Source organism: Narcine bancroftii, chromosome 1, assembly GCF_036971445.1.
Source record: "Narcine bancroftii isolate sNarBan1 chromosome 1, sNarBan1.hap1, whole genome shotgun sequence".
Classification (NCBI taxonomy): Eukaryota; Metazoa; Chordata; class Chondrichthyes; order Torpediniformes; family Narcinidae; genus Narcine; species Narcine bancroftii.
The window spans coordinates 115,134,681-115,156,262 of NC_091469.1; the positions used below are offsets into that span (position 1 = coordinate 115,134,681).

At 40.6% G+C, this 21,582-nt stretch overlaps 1 protein-coding gene across 3 annotated transcripts in view; it reads right to left on the minus strand.

The window, feature by feature from the left end:
* Positions 1-21,582, minus strand: part of rasgrf2b (Ras protein-specific guanine nucleotide-releasing factor 2b) — a 243,633-nt gene that overhangs the window by 150,401 nt on the left and 71,650 nt on the right. For all 3 annotated transcript variants that reach the window (XM_069936440.1, XM_069936436.1, XM_069936444.1), the window contains one exon: positions 16,796-16,885. In XM_069936440.1, coding sequence (XP_069792541.1) covers positions 16,796-16,885 — 90 coding nt within the window. The remainder of the gene's footprint in view (positions 1-16,795; positions 16,886-21,582) is intronic.

Consider the following 21,582-nt stretch of genomic DNA (forward strand, 5'->3'; position numbering starts at 1 on the left):
TCTCTTTTTGGCCTTTCTAATTTCTTTCTTAAGATTTTTTCTATACTCCTTGTAGTCCTCTTTCAATTTCTCATCACCCTGCTGTTTATACCTCTTGTACACCTCCCACTTTCTCCTAACCAAATTTCTAATATTCCTCGAAAACCAAGGCTCCCTATGACTTCCAGTCTTTCCTTTGATCCTCACTGGGACATATCTATTCTGTACTCTCAAAATTTCTTCTTTGAATAATCTCCATTTTTCATTTACATCCTTTCCTGAAAAAAATCATGTCCCACTCAATACTCCCCAAATGCATTCTTATTCCTTTGAAATTTGCTTTTCTCCAATCCAGAACCTCAACTTTAGGCCCTTCTTTGCTCTTCCCTAAAACTACTCTAAAACTAATAGAGTTGTGATCACTAGACCCAATTTGTTCTTCAACATTAACCTTAGACACCTGACCTATCTCGTTCCCCAACAGGAGATCCAGTATTACACCGTCCCGAGTCGGTTCCTCTCCTTATTGATTAAGAAAACTATCTTGCACACATTTGAGAAACTCTAGCCCATCCAGCTCTCTTACTGTATGGGTATCCCAATCAATGTGAGGGAAGTTAAAATCTCCCATGATCACTACCTTATGTTTATTACACATATATGCTATCTCCTTACAAATTTGTTCTTCCAATTTTCTTGGCCCATTTGGTGGTCTATAATGCACTCCTATTAGTGCCCTCATGCCTCCTCCACCCCTCAATTCCACTCAAACAGCCTCAACGGACGATCCTTCCAAACTATCCTGCCACCTCACGGCAGTAATGTCCTCCTTAACAAGCAGAGCAACTCCTCCTCCTTTTTTTTTAACCCTCTGTTCTACCACATCTAAAACATTTGTATTCAATCCTGACCCTCCTGTAACCAGGTCTCACTAATTGCCACAACATCATGATTCCAAGTGCCAATCCATGCTCTAAGCTCATCTACCTTGTTCACTATGCTTCATGCATTAAAGTACATGCATTTCAGAGAATGACGCTCACATATATTCCCTATTCTACCTTTTACCTTAACCTCCATCCTTCCTTTGTTATCTTTATCATTCTTAACTAGGTGGCCATGCACCCTATACACTGCTCGCAAACTCTGCTCCCCAGCCCCCTGCCAAACTAGTTTGTCATTCTGACAATTGTGCTGTGGAATCAGGCACAAAGTTTAACGCCTTCACCAACTGTCATTTTTGCTCCTTTAAAGGAGGCAAATTCAAGGAACTAATCCATTAGATTTAACAATTCATTCAAGGATGTAGTGTGGATTTTACCAAAATATAATATTAAATCAGAAATCCACCAATATAATTGGATCCACTAGATGGAGTGTGAGCCAATCTGGTGAAGAATTTTAGGTGTCTACGGGTCTATTTCACATTGATTCGAAAAAAAGAGAAGCTAGTGGGAGCCTGCTTAATTTCCACTGGAAGCAATCAGGCTAGTTACAATGGAAATTAAATTTATCGTTGACACAACAGTGGATAGGAAAGTAAAACAATGAGGATACAAGATATAAGCCCTCTTCACACTTGCATCCCACTAAATTGGCCATTCAGTGTCCCGGGATAAGAATGGGAGTTTGGCTTTTTGCACTTGACCACTCCTAACTGGGACACTGAATGCTTTCACACTTGCAAGGAGCCATCCCAGGGTTAGGATAACCCATTTCACAAATTGCCTGATTGCAACGCTGGTGTCTGCAGACTCTGGGGATTGTACTAGGGGTGGAGGCAGTCAATCCCCAGCATGAGATGACATCATCTGACATTGACGTTGAACTGATTTTGCCTTCACACTTTCCACATTAAAGGTCGATTGGTGATTGATTCCTGGGATCGCTTGTGTGAAAGGGGCTATAGATAGGTTAAATGAGATAGTACAGATTTGACCATATGAGATCAGAGCAGAATGAGGCCATTTGGCCCATTAAGTCCACTCTGCCATTTGAATCACATCTGATGTATTCTTCCTTTTAACCTAACTTTCATGCCTTCTTGATACTCCCACTAATTAAGCACCAATCAACCACCACTTTAAATATACCCATTGACTTCACCCCCACAGCCATCTGAGGCAACAAATTCCATAGATTCACCACCACCTGGCTGAAGAAATTTTTCCACATTTGTCCTTTTCATCTTTGTCTCTCCCACAACTTGAAACACCTACTCCATGTACACTCTATCCAGCTTTTTCGATATTCAGTATGTTTCAATGAGATTCCCCCTCATCCTTCTAAATTTCAATGAGTACAGGACCAGGGCCATCATACGCTCCTCATACACAAACCCTCAAATCCCTGGGATCATTCTCGTTATCCTCCTCTGGACCCTCTCCAACACCAGCACTCATTTCCTCGGATGTGGGGTCCAAAACTGCTCACAATACTCTAAATGTGATTAGATCAATACCTGACAAAGCCTCAGCATAGTTCCTTTGCTTTATATTATTCTAGTCTTCTTGAAATTAATCCTCACATTGCATTAGCCTTCCTTAATCTCAAGGGCAGGAGTGGGCAACCTTTTTCTTTAAAACTCCACCTTAAGTATTCCCTAGGCCAGAAGTGCTCTATGGTTGGTAAGGGATTGCTTAAGGTGGCATGTGAGTGGGAAGAGAAGGTTGAGAACACTGCTCTAGATCCAATTGTTACTGAAATAATTTGCTTGAGAAAAATTGTCATTAGCCTTTGGAGTTATGAAACCGTGCACATAATAAGTCAATTAGGTACGATTAAAACAATAGTTTTTAAACATTTTTCTTTCCACTCACATACCACCTTAAGCAATCCCTTACTAATCACAGAGCACCTATGGCATAGGATAGTTTTTCCCAAACTGAGTTCTGTGGAACCCAGGAGTTCCATGGAAAAGCGTAGGGGTTCTCCATCCAAATCGAGGCCAAGTTCTTTACTTCTTATATTACTTAGAAGAAAGATCTCTGGATTTTTTGGTATGTTGCTTTTTGTGATTTTATTTAATACCTGATTTAGATCATCCCAAAACTTTTCCACTTTCTCACATTCCAAAATTGCATGTACTGTTGTTCCCGTTTCCTCCTTACAGCGAAAACATCTATCTAATACTGTTGGGTCCCATTTATTTAACTTTTGGGGCGTGGTGTATAGCCTGTGTAACCAATTATATTGTATCATGCGTAACCTCATGTTTATTGTATTTCACATTGTTCGGAGCATAGCTTTTCCCGTGTTTCATTCTTTATCTTTATGTTTAGATCTTGTTCCCACTTTTGTTTGGATTTACAGCTTGTTTCCTCATTCTCTTTCCCTTGCAGTTTGATGTTGCAAAACAATGTATTATGTCAACCTGGAAATCAGAAGATAGCCTGAGAATACAGCAATGGTACATAGAAATTAATAAATGTATTCCATTGGAAAAAATAACATATAATTTAAGAAATAACATCACAGTATTTGAACAAATTTGGGAACCGTACATGGAACACAACAGAGAAGTCCTACCACGGACCTTCACCACCTAAAATGACAGAATGAGAAGACGAAATGAATTGACCCAGTATGTAAAAGTAGATGACATAATTTTCTTGTTTATTTTCATTGTGTGATGACATCGTTTAATGGGTTTAATGTATCATATATGCTGAACATTGAGTGGGTGGGGAAGGGGGTGGGAAGGAGGGAGGGAAGGGAGGGGGGGAAAGGGGAGAAAATGACACTGTGTATATTCAAGAGGGAAATGTTTGTGTGTATTTTGGTCAATATGGTTCATAGTGTGAAAAATTTTTTAATTTTTTTAAAAAGCATAGAGGTTCCACAGAAGAAATGACAGGGAGGGGAAGATGCATGCAACCCTTCACTGATGTTCACCTCTGCTGCTCACTTGTATAATACCCATCCTCTGTTCCAATAGGTGCCTGGGTTTGGCCAGTCTGTCAAAGGGTCAGGAAGCGAGATTCCAGAACAATTAGCAAGTGGAATAATGTGGGGTCGGGGAATTGTGATGTCTCTTCTCCCTGCCCAGGCCATGGCCCCATTGTGACATCGCCAGGAGGACGGGCTTGATGTGGGGGGGGGGGGGGCAGGGGGGGTGATGCACCCACTCACCTCACCTGTCAAATCACCAACTGGTGGTGGTGGGTGACATCACCACACCCCGCTCAGCCAATCAGTGGGTGAAGCCCCCAATGTGAGACTCAGTGGGGGTTGTGCCCATCCTTGCCTGTCAAACAGCAGCCCACTTGTCTGCACACAGACAATCACCACCAGACGAAGATCCCCCCCTCCCCTAATTGTGATGCAGTGGAAGGGCAGACTCCCGCCCATCTCACCAGTCAATCAACAACCAGTAATTCTGGTGTGGCATAGGAGGTGCCGCCCGGACCAACTTCAGAGCGGAGACCCACCTCATTGTGATGTTGGAGGGCATCCCATTGATTAAATGTAAATTAGATGCAACAAATGATTTCAACGTGGAGAATGATGAGTTTATTTACTTTCTTAGTATGCTTATGTATATACCAGGTCTTTTAAACTGTAATTGACGGCCGGGGTTCCATGATTTCAAAGTACTCCCCAGAAGGGTTCCATAAACTAAAAGTTTGGGAAGCCCTGGCACTGGGAATGCTTAAGGTGGAATGTGAGTTTTAGAAAAATGGTTGCCCACCCCCGCTTTAGGGAATCCTTCGCTATGACACTGAAGTCCCTTTGGACCTCTAAATTTTCTCCCCATTCAGAAAATAGTCTCTGCCTTTGTTCCTTCTACCAAAATGCATGACCATACACTTCCCTACATTGCATACTCTTTGCCATTTCTTTGTCCATTTTCTCAACCTGTCCAAATCCATGCTTCCTCAGCATAACCTATCACTCCACCTATCATCTTATCATCTACCAACTTGGACACAAGCCCATCATTTCTTTCATTAAAATCATTTACAGGCAATGTGAAAAGTAGTGGACCCAAACACTGATCTCTGTGGAACACCACTGGTCACTGGCAGCCAGTCAGAAAAGGCACTTTTTATTCCTTTTTTTGACTTCTTGCACTTAATCTTTTATCAATAATGGTACATTTCTTACAATACCATATGCTCCCATTTTATTTAGTAGCCTTATGTTTGACAACTTGTTGATAGCCTTTTTAAAATCCAAATAAGCAACATCCATTGACTCCTTTGTCTCTCCTGCTCATTATTTACATAAGAACATAAGAAATAGTAGCAGGAGTAGGCCATCCGGCCCATCGAGCCTGCACCACAATTTAATAAGATCATGGCTGATCTGATCATTGATTCAATTCCACCTACCTGCCTTTTCCTCATATCCCTTAATTCCTTTTTTATGTAAAAATCCATCTAATTGAACCTTAAATATGTCTAATGAAGTAGCCTCAACCGCTTCCCTGGGAAGGGAATTCCACAGATTCACTCCTCTCTGGGAAAAAAAAACAATCTTAAATCTATTTCCCTGAATCTTAATGCTGGGTTCCATAGTTTTGGTCTCACCTACCAGTGAAAACAATTTCCTTGTCTCTACCCTTTCATAATTTTTTTATATTTCTATAAGATCTCCTCTCATTCTTCTGATTTCAAGTGAGTATAATCCCATGCAATTTAGTCTCTCCTCATAGGTCAACTCCCTTATCTCCAGGATCAACTTGGTGAACCTCCTCTGGACTGCATCAAAGGGTAGTATATCCTTCCTCAAGTATGGAGAGCAGAACTGCACCCAGTACTCCAGGTGCAGCCTCACCAGTACCTTGTATAATTGCAGCATGACTTCCCTGCTCTTGAATTCAATTCTTCTAGCGACTAAGGCCAACATTCCATCTGTCTTCTTAATAACCTGTTGTACCTGCAACCCAACTTTTTACGATTCACACACAAGCACTCCCAAGTCCTTCTGCACTACAGCATGCTGCATTTTCACCATTTAAATAATAATCTACTCTTCTATTTTTCCTACCAAAGTGGATGTCCTCGTATTTACTAACATTGTTCTCCATTTGCTAGACCTTTGCCCACTCACCTAACTTAACTTTATCCTTCTACAGCCTCTCCACATCCTCTGTACAATTTGCTATTCCACCCCATTTAGTATCATCTGCAAATTTAGCTACACTACACTCTGTCCCCTCTTCCAAATCATCAGTGTAAATGATGAACATCTGTGGACCCAGCACCGATCCCTGCAGCCCCCCCACCCCCCACTTACCACTGTCTGTCAATCAGAAAAACACCCATTTATCCTGACTCTCTGCCTTCTGTCAGTTAACCAATCCTCAATCCATGCCAATATACTTCCCCCAACTCCAATCATCTGTATCTTATTGATAAGTTTCTTGTTCGGCACCTGTCAAATACCTTCTGGAAATCCAAATATACAACATCAACCTGTTTCCCTCTTTCTACCGCACCCATTATATCCTCAATTAACTCCAGCAAATTTTTAAAACAAGACCTGCCCTTTCTGAATCCATGCTGTGTCTGCCTGATGGAACCCCTTTGTTCTAAATGTCTCGCTATATCATCCTTAATGACAGCTTCCTCAAAGAACAAAAGATTTGTCACACAACACCTCTCCTGAAGGAAACCATGCTGACGTAGTCCTATTTTATCTTATGGTTTCAACTTTATCCTTAATAACGGTGTCTAGAATTTTGTCAACCATTTGTCAGGCTAATCTGTTTATAGTTTCTTGTCTTTTGCCTCTATCCCCTCTTCAAGAGTGAAGTGACATTTGCAATTTTCCAGTCCTCTGGAACTATTCCTGACTAATGGTTGTTCAAAGATCATCACTAATATACTCTTTCAAACCCTGGGCTGCCGTCTGTCCAGTCCAGGTGACCAACCTACATTCAGCCCCTTCAGCTTCCCAAACACCTTCTCCTCAATAATAGTGACTACACTCACTTCCAACCCCTGACTCTCTCAAATTTCCAGCACATCATTGGTGTCCACCACAGTGAAGACTGATGCAAAATACCTATTCTGTTCATCAGCCATTTCTTTGTTCCCCAATAGCACTTCTCCAGTATCATTTTTCCAGCAGTATGGTCTCCTCTTGATTCTCTTTTACTCTTAAAATATCTGATAAAACTTTTAGTATCCTGTTTTTTATGCTATTGACTAGCTTACTTAAATATTTAATCTTTTCTCCCCTTATTGTTTTTTTAGTTGCCTTCTGCAAGTCATTAGAAGCTATCCAATCCTCCAAATGGTGCCTTTGTCTTCCTTTGTCAGCCACAGCTGCCTCAACTTCCCCTTAAAATGCTTCTTTTTATTTATAATGAATCTCAGATTTCAGATTTATTCTCAGCAAACATATATGACATTACATACCACCCTGAGATTCTTCTTCTGCGGGTGAGGCAGTACCAATAAGTATTGGTAGTGCAAAACAAAACTGTACACAGGATATGCATGTAAACAAATAAAGAACTGCATATAGATTGTACTTTCAATAACCACACCAGCAGTGCGAGTATAAGACAGCTTTAATAAACTAATATGTACACTAAGAGGTCTTGTATCTCTGCAAGACGATCCTGGAAGGCTAGACTGTCGCTCTGGACTGCTTTATATACAAGGTCACCGGGATGACCCCTGGTGACCTAATAGTGTAATTACATATCACCACACAGATAACTAATGAATACAACTGACTGCAATACAGAGAGATTTTTTAAAAATCGATCAAAATAAAAAATCTACCCTGCGTCTTCCGATTTATTACCAGAAATTCCTGCTATTGCTGCTCCACTGTCTTTCCTGCAAGGGTCCCCATCCAGTCAGCTTTGACCAGCACCTCTCTCATACCCCCGTAGTTACCTTTATTCAATTATAATACCAACCCAGCTTCTCCTTCTCAATCTGCAGAATGAATTCTAACAGTTAATGATCGCCACCTCTTGGGAGATAGTAAACAGTAGCCAGGTCCATCCCAGATGCTGGCCTCCTGTCCATTGAAGACATCTATGTGAGACCCTGCCTCAGGAAGGCAGCCAACATCCCCTGGTCACAGCCTTTTAATTTTTTTTAAATTTAGACGTACAGCACTGTATCAGGCCAATATGACCCTACAAGTCGGTGCCACCCAATTTACACCCATTAACCTCCACCCTGCTACATTTTTTTGAAGGGTGGGAAGAAACCAGAGCACCCAGAGAAAACCCACACAGACACAGTGAGAATGTACAAACTCCTTACAGACAATGCAGGATTCAAATCCAGATCAGTCCAATTGCTGTTGATGTTAACAGCATTGCACTAACCACTACACTATCCGTGCTGCCCTTCTCACTGCTATCTTCAGGCAGAAGGCATAGATGCCCTGTGACCAGCATCTATGTTCAAAACAAGTTTTTTCCAATAGCTATCAGACTCTTGAACATCCCGTGGCTATTCTAATCATAATCTACTCAGACACCATGAAAGGCCACATCTGCCCAATTGAAACACCTTTTTTGCTCAACTGTAATTGTGAATATTGATGACCTTCTTTTCATATTTTCTATCTTGTCATATAGTAATTCAATGTATAGTCTGGAAGTTTTGTTCTAATAAGTACTTGTTTGGCTATAGCAAGTAAGAATTCTGAGCGCACGTATACACTTATATGTATGACAATAAATTCATTATCAGGTGAGAGGGAAAATTTTAAAAAGAATCCTCAGGGGCAACTTTTTAACATAGGGTTGTGGTCAGTGTGCTGCACAGCGAACAAAAGAAAAAATATCACACAAAATCTCGCAACCAACTAATTTTACTGGAACTCTCTGAGAGCTCATCAGCACCTACTCCAATTATCCTTTTTGGCCCTTCCCACTGGAACCATTGTGATGTCAGCCCTGTGCGAGCCTGCACCTCTGTGATCCATTTCATTTATGGATCAGTGTAGTCCGCTACATGACCCCCCCCCCGACAAGAACCGAAGTTCTTAGGTGTTGAGTCCACAGTTCATAAACAGTTTATACGTTTGGGAAGCCAACCTCTCCGCCGTGGGGCTGGAACAGTTAGTTACTGGTTGGTTGAGGTCAAGGTGTGCCAGTTTGAGGCAGTCAACCATGAGTGTTTCCTGCCTATCTCCTATGTCTAAAAGGCAGGTAGTCCCGTTGTGTCATAACACCTTGTATGTACCCTTATATGGGCGCTAAACGGGCATTTGGTGCACAGCTCTCCTTATGAAGACATATTCACAATCTTTGAGATCCTTCAGGACATAGGATGGAGCTGGACTTTGCTGTGAAGTTGGTGCGGGAGCCAAGGTGCTGACCTTCTCGCAAAGTCGCATTAGCAGCGTCGTAGGTGTTTCCTCCTAGCTGCGAGCCGTTGGTACAAACTCTCCCTGGCCTGTCATCAGGCCCCATAGACAAGCTCAGTGGAGGACATGGCCAAATTCTCCTTTGGCGCTGTGTGGATGCCAAGGAGCACCCAAGGCAGCCAAGGTAGCTCGTCCACCCAATCTAAGTCTCAGAGCTACTCCTGGTATCAAATCAGTGGATTAGTACAACTCACTACAGGGTGTAGGGTGCATGGAATGAGCTATCAGAATAACTGGTAAACATGGGTACAATTTTGACATTTACAAGACATTTGGAAAGGTAGAGAGAAGGGAAAGCTTTATACGGGCAATTTCATTGGTGTGGACGAGTTGGGCCAGAGGGCCTGTTTCCATGAAATATGACTGGATTGGGAGTTGTGAAAATACCCTGTTGCAAAGGGACTTGAGAGTCCTTAAGCTAAGCTTGAATGTTGAGTCGGTGGTGAAGAAGGCAAATGAAATGCTGGCATTCATTTCAAGAAAAATAGAATACAACAGGGATGTTGAGGCTTTATAAGGCACTGGTGAGGCCTCTCTTGTAGTATTGTGAGCAGTTTTTTTGGGCTCATTTGAGAAAGAATGTGTTGAAGTTGGAGAGAGTTCAGAAGAGGTTCACAGGGATGATTCTGGGGAATGAAAGGATTATCATATGAGGAGCATTTGACAGCTCTTGGCTTGTACTCAGTGGAATTTGGGAGAATGGGGGTGGGGGGGTGGATCTCATTGAAACATTTTGAACATTGAAAGGCATGGACAGAGTTAATGTAGAAAGGTTGTTTCCCATGGTGGGATAGTCTAGGACTAGAGGGCAAACTTCAGGATTGAAGGATGTCTGCTGAGAACAGAGTAATTTCTTCAGCCAGAGGGTGGTAAATCTGTGGATTTTTTTTCCCACAGGTGGTTTTGGAGGCCAAGTGTATTTAGGTTCTTTATTAGCCAGGGCATCGGAGGTTATGGGGAGAAGGCCAGATAGTGGAATTGAGTGCGTAAATGGATTCATGATTGAATGGTGGGGCAGACTCGATGGGCTGAATAACCTATTTCAGCTCCCATGTCCTCTGATCTATGGACTCTAGGAAAGTTATGCTTCAGTTAGACAGAATCAGAATCAGGTTTATTGCCGTGAACATGTGTGGGGAACCACAGTTAGAATACAATGCACAGTAATGGTTTCTGTATTTAATGAAGGATGCAACTGAGATGGAAACAATGTGGCTATGTTTACTGAACTGGAAAGAGCAGGTTGTCTTATGAGGAAAGATTCGGCACACCAGGCTTGGATCTGCCAGAGTTTACAAAAATAAATAGTGAGTTGCTTGACGCATACAAGCTCCCATGCATCTTTCCAGATGTGGAGAGGAGTTTTCCTCTTGAGAGTCTAGAATCAAACATCATTGTTTAAAAATATGAAGTTGCACATTTAAGAGAGAAGGTAGATTTTTTAATTCTCTCAGGAGTGTTGTGAATCTTTGAAAACTCCTTCCTCAAAGGATTGTGGAGACTGTGAATTTTGAAAGGTTTTAAATAGATTAGATCAATTCTTAGTCAGCAAGGAATTTAAACTCAAACAGGAACAGGCCTTTAGCCTATGAGTTCTTAGCCAAATACAATGCCAGAATTAAATCAAATCTCTTCTGCCTGTCCATGATCCATATCCCTCTGTCCCAGCATGCTCATGTCTTGTGGTGAGCTCGAGAAGGCATGAATCTGAAGTTGAGGTGACAATCAGATCAGTTATGATCAGAATGAATAGCGAATGTGATATGTTATTTGAAGTTATTGGGGATAATAAAATTCCACCGATTCATCCTACATTTTACTATGGGCCATAACAGGTCATTCATTTTGTGCTGATATTATGTTGATGTATTTAACTGGGGTGGGAGGGGGGGGTGAGGGGGAACACAGAATATATTTGCAACAATCTTCTAATCAAATTAGAAATTAGATGCATGAGCTGGAAGATACTTCCAAGAACTTGAACTGATCAGACTGCCTTTTAAATGCTCTATTCATTCACTTGCTGTGAGGAAATGTTGGGCAACTGTTAAAAGAATTGAATTCCTCTCAACCATTGACCTTGACTTAAATATTCAAGATGGCATCTTCATCATCTTTGTGGTCGACAGGCGGAATGAGGTGGGAGAGTGGTCACTGCACATTGTTGCAGGTGAAAAAAAATTAGAGCAGTTAATAGACACGGGCCAATAATTGGCCAGAGCTAATCCTTGGATTGAATTTGGCAGGGAAGCAATGGAAGTTCCTCACAGAACTGCTGACAATTCCTCCAACAAGTGCCATAAATGTTGGGATTTCCACTCATGTTATGAGAAAGCCCTGGATTTCTTGGCCATGATTGTATGACCACACTTCTCCACAGACATTTCCCAACACTTATGCTAGGGAATCTAGTCAAACAATCTACACCAAGTTCAGCCTGGGGCACAGAGCTGTCCTCCATTTTCTGCAGGATTAACTAAGGTGAGTATTACATTTTCAACTTTTCTGAATTTATTTAATACATTTTAAATGTTTATGTATTTTTCTTAAAATGTAAAATAATTTTTACTCATTTGATGAGAGTGGAATATTTTTTTAAATGCAATAGCTGGCAAATGAATTGAGTTTATCCACCTGTTAAATCTCTGTAGGAATGATGTCAGCATGTACACATCTGGATTATAAATGGAAAGACGTGAACTGCTGAAGTCGGTGTTTCCTTGCCTTCGTCCAACATGTTCTCAAGGAGACACGAAGCAAAGTTGGCCTGGATTCGCGAATGTTTAGGAGAATGGGAGATGATCTCATTGAAACAATCAATATTCACACAGGACTCAACATGGTAGATGTGGATAATGTTACACTTCACTGGGTTGTCTAGAACCAGGTATCATATTCTCACAAATAATTAGTTTGCCATTTGGGACAAAGATTAAAACAAAATATTTCTTCACCCAGAGAGTGATTAATATTTGGAATTGCATACCAAATGGAAGGGGCTGTGGAGGCTCAATGGCTGAGTATATTCAAGACAAGGTTCATTGAGTTTCGGATATCGATAAAATCAAAGGATAAAGGTCTGTGCAGGAAACTGGCCCTGAGGTAAAATATCAGCTCACATTTCACTGAATGGCCGTCTCCTGCACATAAAATGCTGGAAAGTCAGGCAGCTGATGAATACTGTATATACGTGTGTAATAGCCGCATTTTATGGACCAATTTTCAAGGTAACATTTAGAGGGTCATCAATTAGATACATACTACTTTTGGCTACTGTAAGCATCTGCGATGTTCGAGGAGGTGGGAGCTCAGATGGATGGGTGACTGGCGCCAAGGAGAGAGTCCGCAGTAGGGGTGTTGGGAGCAAGGAGGGATGGGTGGCCGAAGCAAGGGTCGCAGTCAGGGCATTTGGAGCTCAAAAGGGGAGATGGCCAGTGCCTATGCGAGAGTCCACGGTCAGGGCATCAGGAGCTCCAATGGGTGAGCAGCCTAGTCGAGGGTCCACAGTTGGGGCATCAGGAGCTCAGATGGGTGGGCAGCCAAGGCAAGGTTCACGGTCAGTGCGTTGGGAACTTGGATGGGCAGACAGCCATGAGGAGGGTCTGCATTTGGGGCATCTAGAGTTTGGAATGGTGGGCAGCCAGCACCTAGATGAGAGTTCACAATCAGGGCATCGAGAGCGCAGATGGGTGAGCAGCCTGGTTGAGAGACCACAGTCAGTGCATTGGGAGCTTGGATGGACAAGCGGCCGAGGGGAGGGTCCACAGTTGGGACATCAGGAGCTTAAATGGGTGAGCGGCCAAGGGAGGGAGTGTATTTGGGGTGTTGGGAGCTAGGATAGGTGGGTGGCTGGGGCCAAAAATAGGGAGGGAGGTCTCAAAGTTTACGTGATTGTTGAAAGTACTAGATTTTTCGGCCAAAAATAGGGGATTAACTTTTACACAGTATGGACTATTACACATGTACATATGGTAGCTGATGAAGGGTTTCAGCCTAAAAGATCAATGATCTTTTGCTTTTTATGGATGCTGCCTGTCCCACTGATATACAATTGCCTTTGTGAGTTTCCTATGTTTATCTAATCAAATGTTATGTCATCTCAATATCTATCTTATGATCTAACATGAAATTTGCATTGGCATTATCAGAAATTAAATCCAAAATAACTTTGGCTGCTATGCTTTATCCCTGACAAGTCAAAGCAGGCAGAATGTAAAATGAGCTGTATCATTGCTGATTTGCAGTATGTTTCAGTACAGACTAGAATGGCCAAATGGCCTTTTTTCTGTGCTTTAGCATTCTATGGATCTCTACTGGATAGATACATGGATGGGAGAGGTCGAAAGGGTTATGGAATGGGTACAAGTCAGTGGGACTAGAGGTATGATGTTTTTGGCACAGACTAGAAGGTTGAATGGCCTGTTTTGTGTGCTGTAATATTCTATGATCCAATTTTTTGTAAAAGTTTTATCAAAAGTGTTATATTGTAATGCTTTAGTGTATGTTACAGGGGTCTTTAATTTCTCCTATAATAAAAAATGCTTATAGAACAAAATCTTTTCAGGAGAACACATTTTCCCCATTCTAAAAGACAAAGATCATAATTTTTCCTCCTAATTTGTTGGCTTGTATTTTGGAAATTAACAGGTGCTGATAGTCAATGTTCAATTAACAATAACACTTTTAAAAAAATATATTTGTTAAATTAATAGACAGAGAAGCTCATTCATTTATATCAACTGTTATTGATTGATGCCTATGGTGAACTTCCCAATATGCCCAGACATGTATTTTCAATGCAGGCATTGCTAACCTATAGGAATAAATCTTGATTTAGTGTGTCTTGTCTGACATAACAAGGCTCATTATTAACAATGGCAATATTCAATGGAAATGAAAAGTTATAATGTATCTGCCATTCCATCCCAGAGATTTCTTCTTGTCAGCAACCCTCATTTAATCAGTAGATCAAATGCTCTTCAAAGTATTATACATGCCCAAGGTAATTCTCTCTGCAGTATTCTTTGTTTTGGTTCCACGCATCATACCTGCAATCTTGCTCAGATTTTACAGATACAGAAATGGACAATTTATGGAAACAAATTGTTCTCTTGTGAATGTAGTAGGGTTTCATTCAAAGGTAAAGTAGAAATCTGAACAGGTCCTTGCCTTGCTATTTTACCTTGCTGCTGCTCTCAACCTTATCAATCTTAAATGATGGATTCAGTGTTTGGGAGTGGTAAGTAGAAGCATCAGCAAAATGCAACAAAAACAGTTTATCATACCTGCAGGTACTAAATGGATCAAGTGTTCAAAGTTTAAGTAACATTTAACCATTGAATGCAAGTTTAACTTCTGTCATAAATTTGACTGATTCTTACGTTATGCACCAAGCCATAGTCATATGTCTTTTTCTTTGGCTTGGCTTCGCGGACGAAGATTTATGGAGGGGTAATGTCCACGTCAGCTGCAGGCTCGTTTGTGGCTGACAAGTCCGATGCGGGACAGGCAGACACGGTTGCAGCGGTTGCAAGGGAAAATTGGTGGGTTGGGGTTGGGTGTTGGGTTTTTCCTCCTTTGTCTTTTGTCAGTGAGGTGGGCTCTGCGGTCTTCTTCAAAGGAGGTTGCTGCCCGCCGAACTGTGAGGCGCCAAGATGCATGGTTTGAGGCGATATCAGCCCACTGGCGGTGGTCAATGTGGCAGGCACCAAGAGATTTCTTTAGGCAGTCCTTGTGCCTCTTCTTTGGTGCACCTCTGTCACGGTGGCCAGTGGAGAGCTCACCATAGAACACGATCTTGGGAAGGCGATGGTCCTCCGTTCTGGAGACGTGACCCACCCAGCGCAGTTGGGTCTTCAGCAGCATGGATTTGATGCTTGTGGACTCTGCCAGCTCGAGTACTCGGATGTTGGTGATGAAGTCATTCCAATGAATATTGAGGATGGAGCGGAGACAGCGCTGATGGAATCGTTCTAGGAGCCGTAGGTGATGCCGGTAGAGGACCCATGATTCAGAGCTGAACAGGAGCGTGGATATGACAACAGCTCTGTACACGCTGATCTTTGTGTGTTTCTTCAGGTGGTTGTTTTTCCAGACTCTTTTGTGTAGTCTTCCAAAGGCGCTATTTGCCTTGGCGAGTCTGTTGTCTATCTCTTTGTCGATCCTTGCATCAGATGAAATGGTGCAGCCGAGGTAGATAAACTGGTTGACCGTTTTGAGTTCAGTGTGCCTGATGGAGATGTGGGGGGGCTGGTGGCCATGGTGGGGAGCTGGCTGATGGAGGACCTCAGTTTTCTTCAGGCTGACTTCCAGGCCAAACATTTTGGCAGTTTCCTCACATGTAGAGTGTAAACATAAGCAGAGTCCATTGAGATAAATTGCCTTTTTGTGTTGTTTTGTGAATTGTATATAATTGTATGCACAAACATTCATTTTTTTCTAGCCCTTTCCAATTAATATCCACAGCAAAAGGTCCTACACGTAGCAATAGGATAATAATTGTATCTATTGGCATGGATTGCTGGATGAAGAGATGATGTTCTGAACAATTCACTTGGTATATTCTCTTTGAAACAACTTTTATACTGCCACATGTAATTATTTGATTTTTTTTCTGTTTGTTTGAATATTAGCTAACATGCCAATGGAAAGGTTTACAGCATGTGGCTGGGGCCAGGCACAGTTACAGGCTCTTCCAACCCATGAGTCCATCCCACCAAATTACATACAATTGACCCACAACCCCAGTACATTTTGACAATGGGAGGAAACTGGAGCACCCAGACAAACCCATGCAGACACAGGGAGAATGTCCAAACTCCTTACAGACAGCACCTAATTTGAACCCTAGTCGCTGGCGCTTTAACAGTGCTGTGTTAACTGATATGCAAATCATGCCAACTGTTCAGCATCCTTTCACACAGAACAACCCTAATATTTATTTTTCTTGGAGAAGTGAACTCATTGTCTTTGTGGCATGTCTGGTATATATTTTCAATGCTCACTATTTTTCGAACAATATATTGGTTGCATGATTTTTAATGTTTTCACAATATTGTAATACATTTCAGTAGTGATTTGGATGTGGAAGTTAATGCCTAAACTTTGGCACTTTGCTCAGTTTTTCAGTACAGTTGACCTGCTTTGAGTTGCACCACCCTATCGCTTTCAGTGCACAGAGTATGTGATGGAAGAAGACTGGATGTTAAAACCTGCAGCAAAAGAGTCCAAACTATTAAATCTCGGGATGTTTTTAAATTTCTACAAATGATTTCTCAAACAAAACAAAAAAAACCCAGCATTTGGATATTGCAGTCTAAAAATTTCTTCAGAGGGAAAATACAACAATTCATCTCTTCACCCAGCAATTGGCATCAATAGATAAAGTGTATCATTTGAGTTGACAGAGAAATTGCAGTGGGCATTATACTAACAAAAAAAAATCTATATACAGCACCAGTAATATCACCTTTTTAATCTTTTTAATATCTGGATCTTCGTTCTCTGGATTTCCTTGGTATGGGCGCATCCGCTCCTTCGTCTTGTTCACAGCAACAATCTTGGAAACAAAAGAAAGATAATCATAATAGCAGGTGCCATAATTGTAAGAATAATTCACAAGCTGTGCAGTAATATTTGATCAGTTTTTATATTGACTGTATCATGTATTATCTCCGTAACATTTTTCTCAAAAGAACTAAAACCAATACTTTGAATGCAAATTTGACTGCACGTTTGCTTCCTGGTTCAGATAGCATTTTTGCACGTTTAAACATTAAAATTATGGTGTGAGCATAATTAACAATATTTTATGCATTGTGTAACAGATTATGCTGTATTTTACATTGTATATAGATATGTTTTAAAGGAGATAAATTGTGTCAAGTTTTTTTTAATTTAGATCACATACAAACACTTCAGAACAGATCTCATTTAAAATACTGGTGCTCTGATCAAGCCAGACGTTGTGAGATATATCCTGCATGAGGTGTTACAAGGTCTTTGTCTAAGAAAATGATGAGAGCAGAGGAACATCCGGTTGATAGAGACACTTGAAGGGTGAATTGTTGCTGAGAAAATGAAGACCTCTTGGATATTCCTGTTAATGAAGAGTGGGGGGGGGTTTATCAGGTGGTTGTTCCTAGAAATTACTGGAATGAAATTTTAAAGCTAGCTCACAGTATACCTTTGGCTGGTCATATTGGTGTAAAGAAAACCATGAATAAGATTTTTCTGGCCTGGTTTGAGGAAGGATGTTGTAAATCAGTGCCGGACATGTCACTTTTGTCAGGTTGTGGGAAAACCTAACCAGGGTCCTCCAGTAGCTCCATTGTTGGGAAACCTTTGACTAGGGTTATTGTGGATTGTGTAGGTCCCCTGCCTAAAACTAAGTCTGGGAATCAGTACTTGTTAACAATTATGTGTATAGTGTCGAGATTTCCAGAAGCTATACCATTAAGGATTATTAAAGCCAAAACAGTGGTAAAGGCTCTGGAAAGATTTTTCAAAGTTTTTGGATTGCCTAAAGAGATCCAGAATGATCAAGGATCTAACATTTATATCTGGGTTGTTTCAGCTGTTAATTTATGAGTTGGGAATAAAACAGATCACTTCATCTGCATTCCATCCTGAAACTCAGAGTTTTGGAAAGATTTCATTCTACTCTTAAAAATATGATGAGAGTTTATTGTCTAGAGAAAGGGAAAAATTGGGACGAAGGTATTCATTTGTTGTTATTTGTTCATTTGTTCTGGCTGTGCAGAAGTCATTAGGTTTCAGCCCTTCTGAAATTGTGTTTGGACATCAGGTTAGAGGGCCTTTAATGTTATTAAAACAACAGTGGGTTAATGAGGATGTACAGTTGGACTTGCTGGATTATGTTTCTAAATTTAGAGATGGATTAAAAAAAAGTGTGGACTTTAGCTCAAGAGAATTTAGAATGGCTCAGGGTAAAATGAAGCATTTATTTGACAGGAAAGCTCAAGTGAGGAATTTTAAGACAGGAAGTAAAGTTTTAATGACATGACAACCCTTTGAAAGCTAAATTTTCTGGACTGTACATAGTTAAATCAAAACTGAATGATGTTAACTATGTTGTTAATACTCCAGATCAAAGGAATAAAACTCAGGTTTGTCACATAAATATGTCAAAACCTGATTATGAGGATAAGGTTAGTGGAGAACAGTCTGTATCAGAGGTATTAGTTGTAGATAGGGTTGAAGAAGTTAGGATAATAAGATTATGGAATCTTGTGAGGGTAACCTTAAAGAAACCACAGTTCCTGTGTGCCTGTCTAAATCAGCAATTTTGGAAAATTTGGAGGAAAGGTTAGGCCATATTAAGTCACAAGAACAGATTCAGTTGAAAGAATTAATTTTGAAATATACAAATTTGTTTCCTGATGTGCCAAAAAGGATATCAGCGATTTATCATGATGTGGATGAGGAAGAGAAAAGTCCCATAAAACAACACCCATATAGAATAAACATTCAGAAGAGTAAAATCATGGATAAGGAGGTGTAATATATGTTGCAAAATTATATTATTTTACCTTTGAACTCATATTGGAGTTCTCCTTGTGTTCTGGTACCTCAACCAGATGGAACTGTTAGGTTCTGAACAGATTACAGGAAGGTTAATGCAGTAACTAAAACAGATGCTTATCCTATTCCAAGAATAGATGACTGTATTGATAAAATTGGGAAAGCTAAACTCCTTACTAAGTTGGATTTGTTGAAGGGTTACTGGTGTGTGCCTTTAACTGAGAGAGGAAAGAATATTTTGGCTTTTGTAACTCAATACAGTTTACATGAGTATAATGTGTTACCTTTTGGCATGAAAAATGCCACGGCAACATTCCAAAGGATGATTAATTCGGTAATCCAAGGGTTAACACCTACAGCTGCTTATATTGATGACTTGGTGGCAAAAGTGACACACGGGAAGAACATCTGAGGGAATTGGACAAATAGTCTGCAGGATTATCCAAAGCAAACTTAACTGTTAATTTAGCAAAAAGTGAATTTGGAAATGCTACTGTAACATACTTTGGTCATATGGTTGGACATGGCAAAGTTGCACCTATTCAAGCTAAGGTGAATGCAATTCCTGAATTTCCTTTTCTCACTGAGAAGGTTCTTAGGAAAGGCAGGATATTATAGAAAATTTTGCAGAAATTTTGCTGAGATTGCTCTACCTTTAACCAATCTTTGGAGGAAAGGGGTGAAATTTGTGTGGACTAAAGTTGTCAGACAGCTTTGGAAAATTTAAAGGAGATGCTATGCCATTACCCTGTTTTAAAATGTCCTGATTTTTACAGACCATTTTCTTTAACAGTAGATGCCAGTGAGGGGGTAGCAGATGCAGTTTTGTTACAAAAACATGATGAAATTGATCATTCAGTTGCCTACTTTTTGAAAAAATTCAATGTTCATCAAAGGAACTATTTCACTATTGGAGGGGGGAGGGAGAAAAAGGCACTGTATATGTGTGAAAAAGAAAAAGTGTATATCATGGCTAATGTGATTTATGGTGTGAAAAATAAAAAAATTAAAAAAAAGAGAAGGAACTGTTGTCCATAATATTTGCTCTGCAGAATTTTGATGTATATCTCGGTACCTCTCATGAACCAATTGTGATATTTAATAAAAAGAGAAGATTGTTAAACTGGAGTTTAATATTGCAAGAATATATCTGCAAATTAATCATATCAGAGATACAAATAATGTGATAGCAGATTGTTTGTCAAGATGTTAAAATTGATCATGTATAGAAATATACACTCTCAACATTGGGTTGCATTGTTATTACATGTTATATATTGTGTATTGTTATCACTTTAGGGATTGTAAAGTCAGTTTAGTTATAATTGAATTTTAATTCAAGAGTTAAAATTCCTTTGTGGGGGAAAAGTGTGAACGACTGTAATGGAAGATTCTAACCTGTTTTTTTAAACTTGCAGCTCTGGGTTCTGCAAGGCTGAGAACCTGCTTGTGTTTTAGAATCAGCAGACATAAGCTAAATTCTATCAAGGGCCCAGAGATGCTGTTATTTGACGAAAGGACATCTGTGTACCAAGAACATTTAATCTTCCTTCTTGTTTTGGTCATAGAATGTCAGAGGCCTAGCCTTGATGCAAAATAAACCATTGTATTCAAAGTGATAAGCTGAAAATTATGTTATTAGTTAGAAGCCTAGCATGCTAGCTTGCTTGCTTATCTTTCTTGCTGTGCTGGGAATAGGTGCTTGGGTAAGCAGTTTTTGGGTAATATAAGTCATGGTCCCGCTGCTGAAGTTTGAGACTCTCCGAGAGGTGGCAACATCTCTCAGCAAGAAGAAGAACTTCTGGAGTCCAGCCAACATCCCTTTCAGGGGAGGTGGAGAAGCTGCTACCGGCGCCCTGACAACCTACTACAAGTGAGCAGTCGTTGCCTCGCTTCGGCAGTTGGGACCAGTCCAAGAGTTGATAAGTATAGTTGGGAAGGGCTTGCATATTGTAGTGTGAAATCAGCTTTTGAATTTGTAATAAACATTCGTATAAACTGAATTGCTCTCGGTGTGTGTGTCTATTTTCTTTCGGTAGCTCAAATACTGTGACCAATCTAAAACAAACAAAATGAGAGGTATAAGTTTACCCAAGACACAGACTATATTGTATTTTATATTGTATATAGATATGTTTTAAAGGAGATAAATTGTGGCAGGTTTTTTTTAGTGTAGGTCACATACAAACACTTCAAAACAGATCTCATTTAGAATACTGGAGCTCTGATTAAGCCAGAAAGTCTGGCTCCATGTGCAATTGAAAAAGCTTTGGGGAATGCCTATAGAGGCTTCACTGATGAATTGTTGTTTTGGAAAGCAAGAACTCAGAGGATTAGGTCCAGAGCCATATGTCTGAGTGTAATTGGCTGTTCTAAGAGGGTCATGTGGTTTTGCACGCAGAGAGAAAAGAATACAGGCTTTGCTCTGAGAGAGAGAGAATTCAGTTCTACAGTTTAGCAGCAGCAGCTGAGACTGGAACAGGACAAGCTGGCAAGCTTGTGGAAAAACCCCATTTTAAAGACAGTTTGTGAGTTCTTAGTTCTGCTTGGTCAAAGCCCTTGTGGTCCATACAAGAGGAGAGGACTGGCTGTCTAATGTTTCACTTGAAATAAGGGAAACAAAAAGGGACTCTGTTGTGACCTGAAAGAAAGAGGTTGTCATCTGGAAAACCCTGAAGGGGCAAGTTTCTTCAGCAAGACACTGATGTGGCT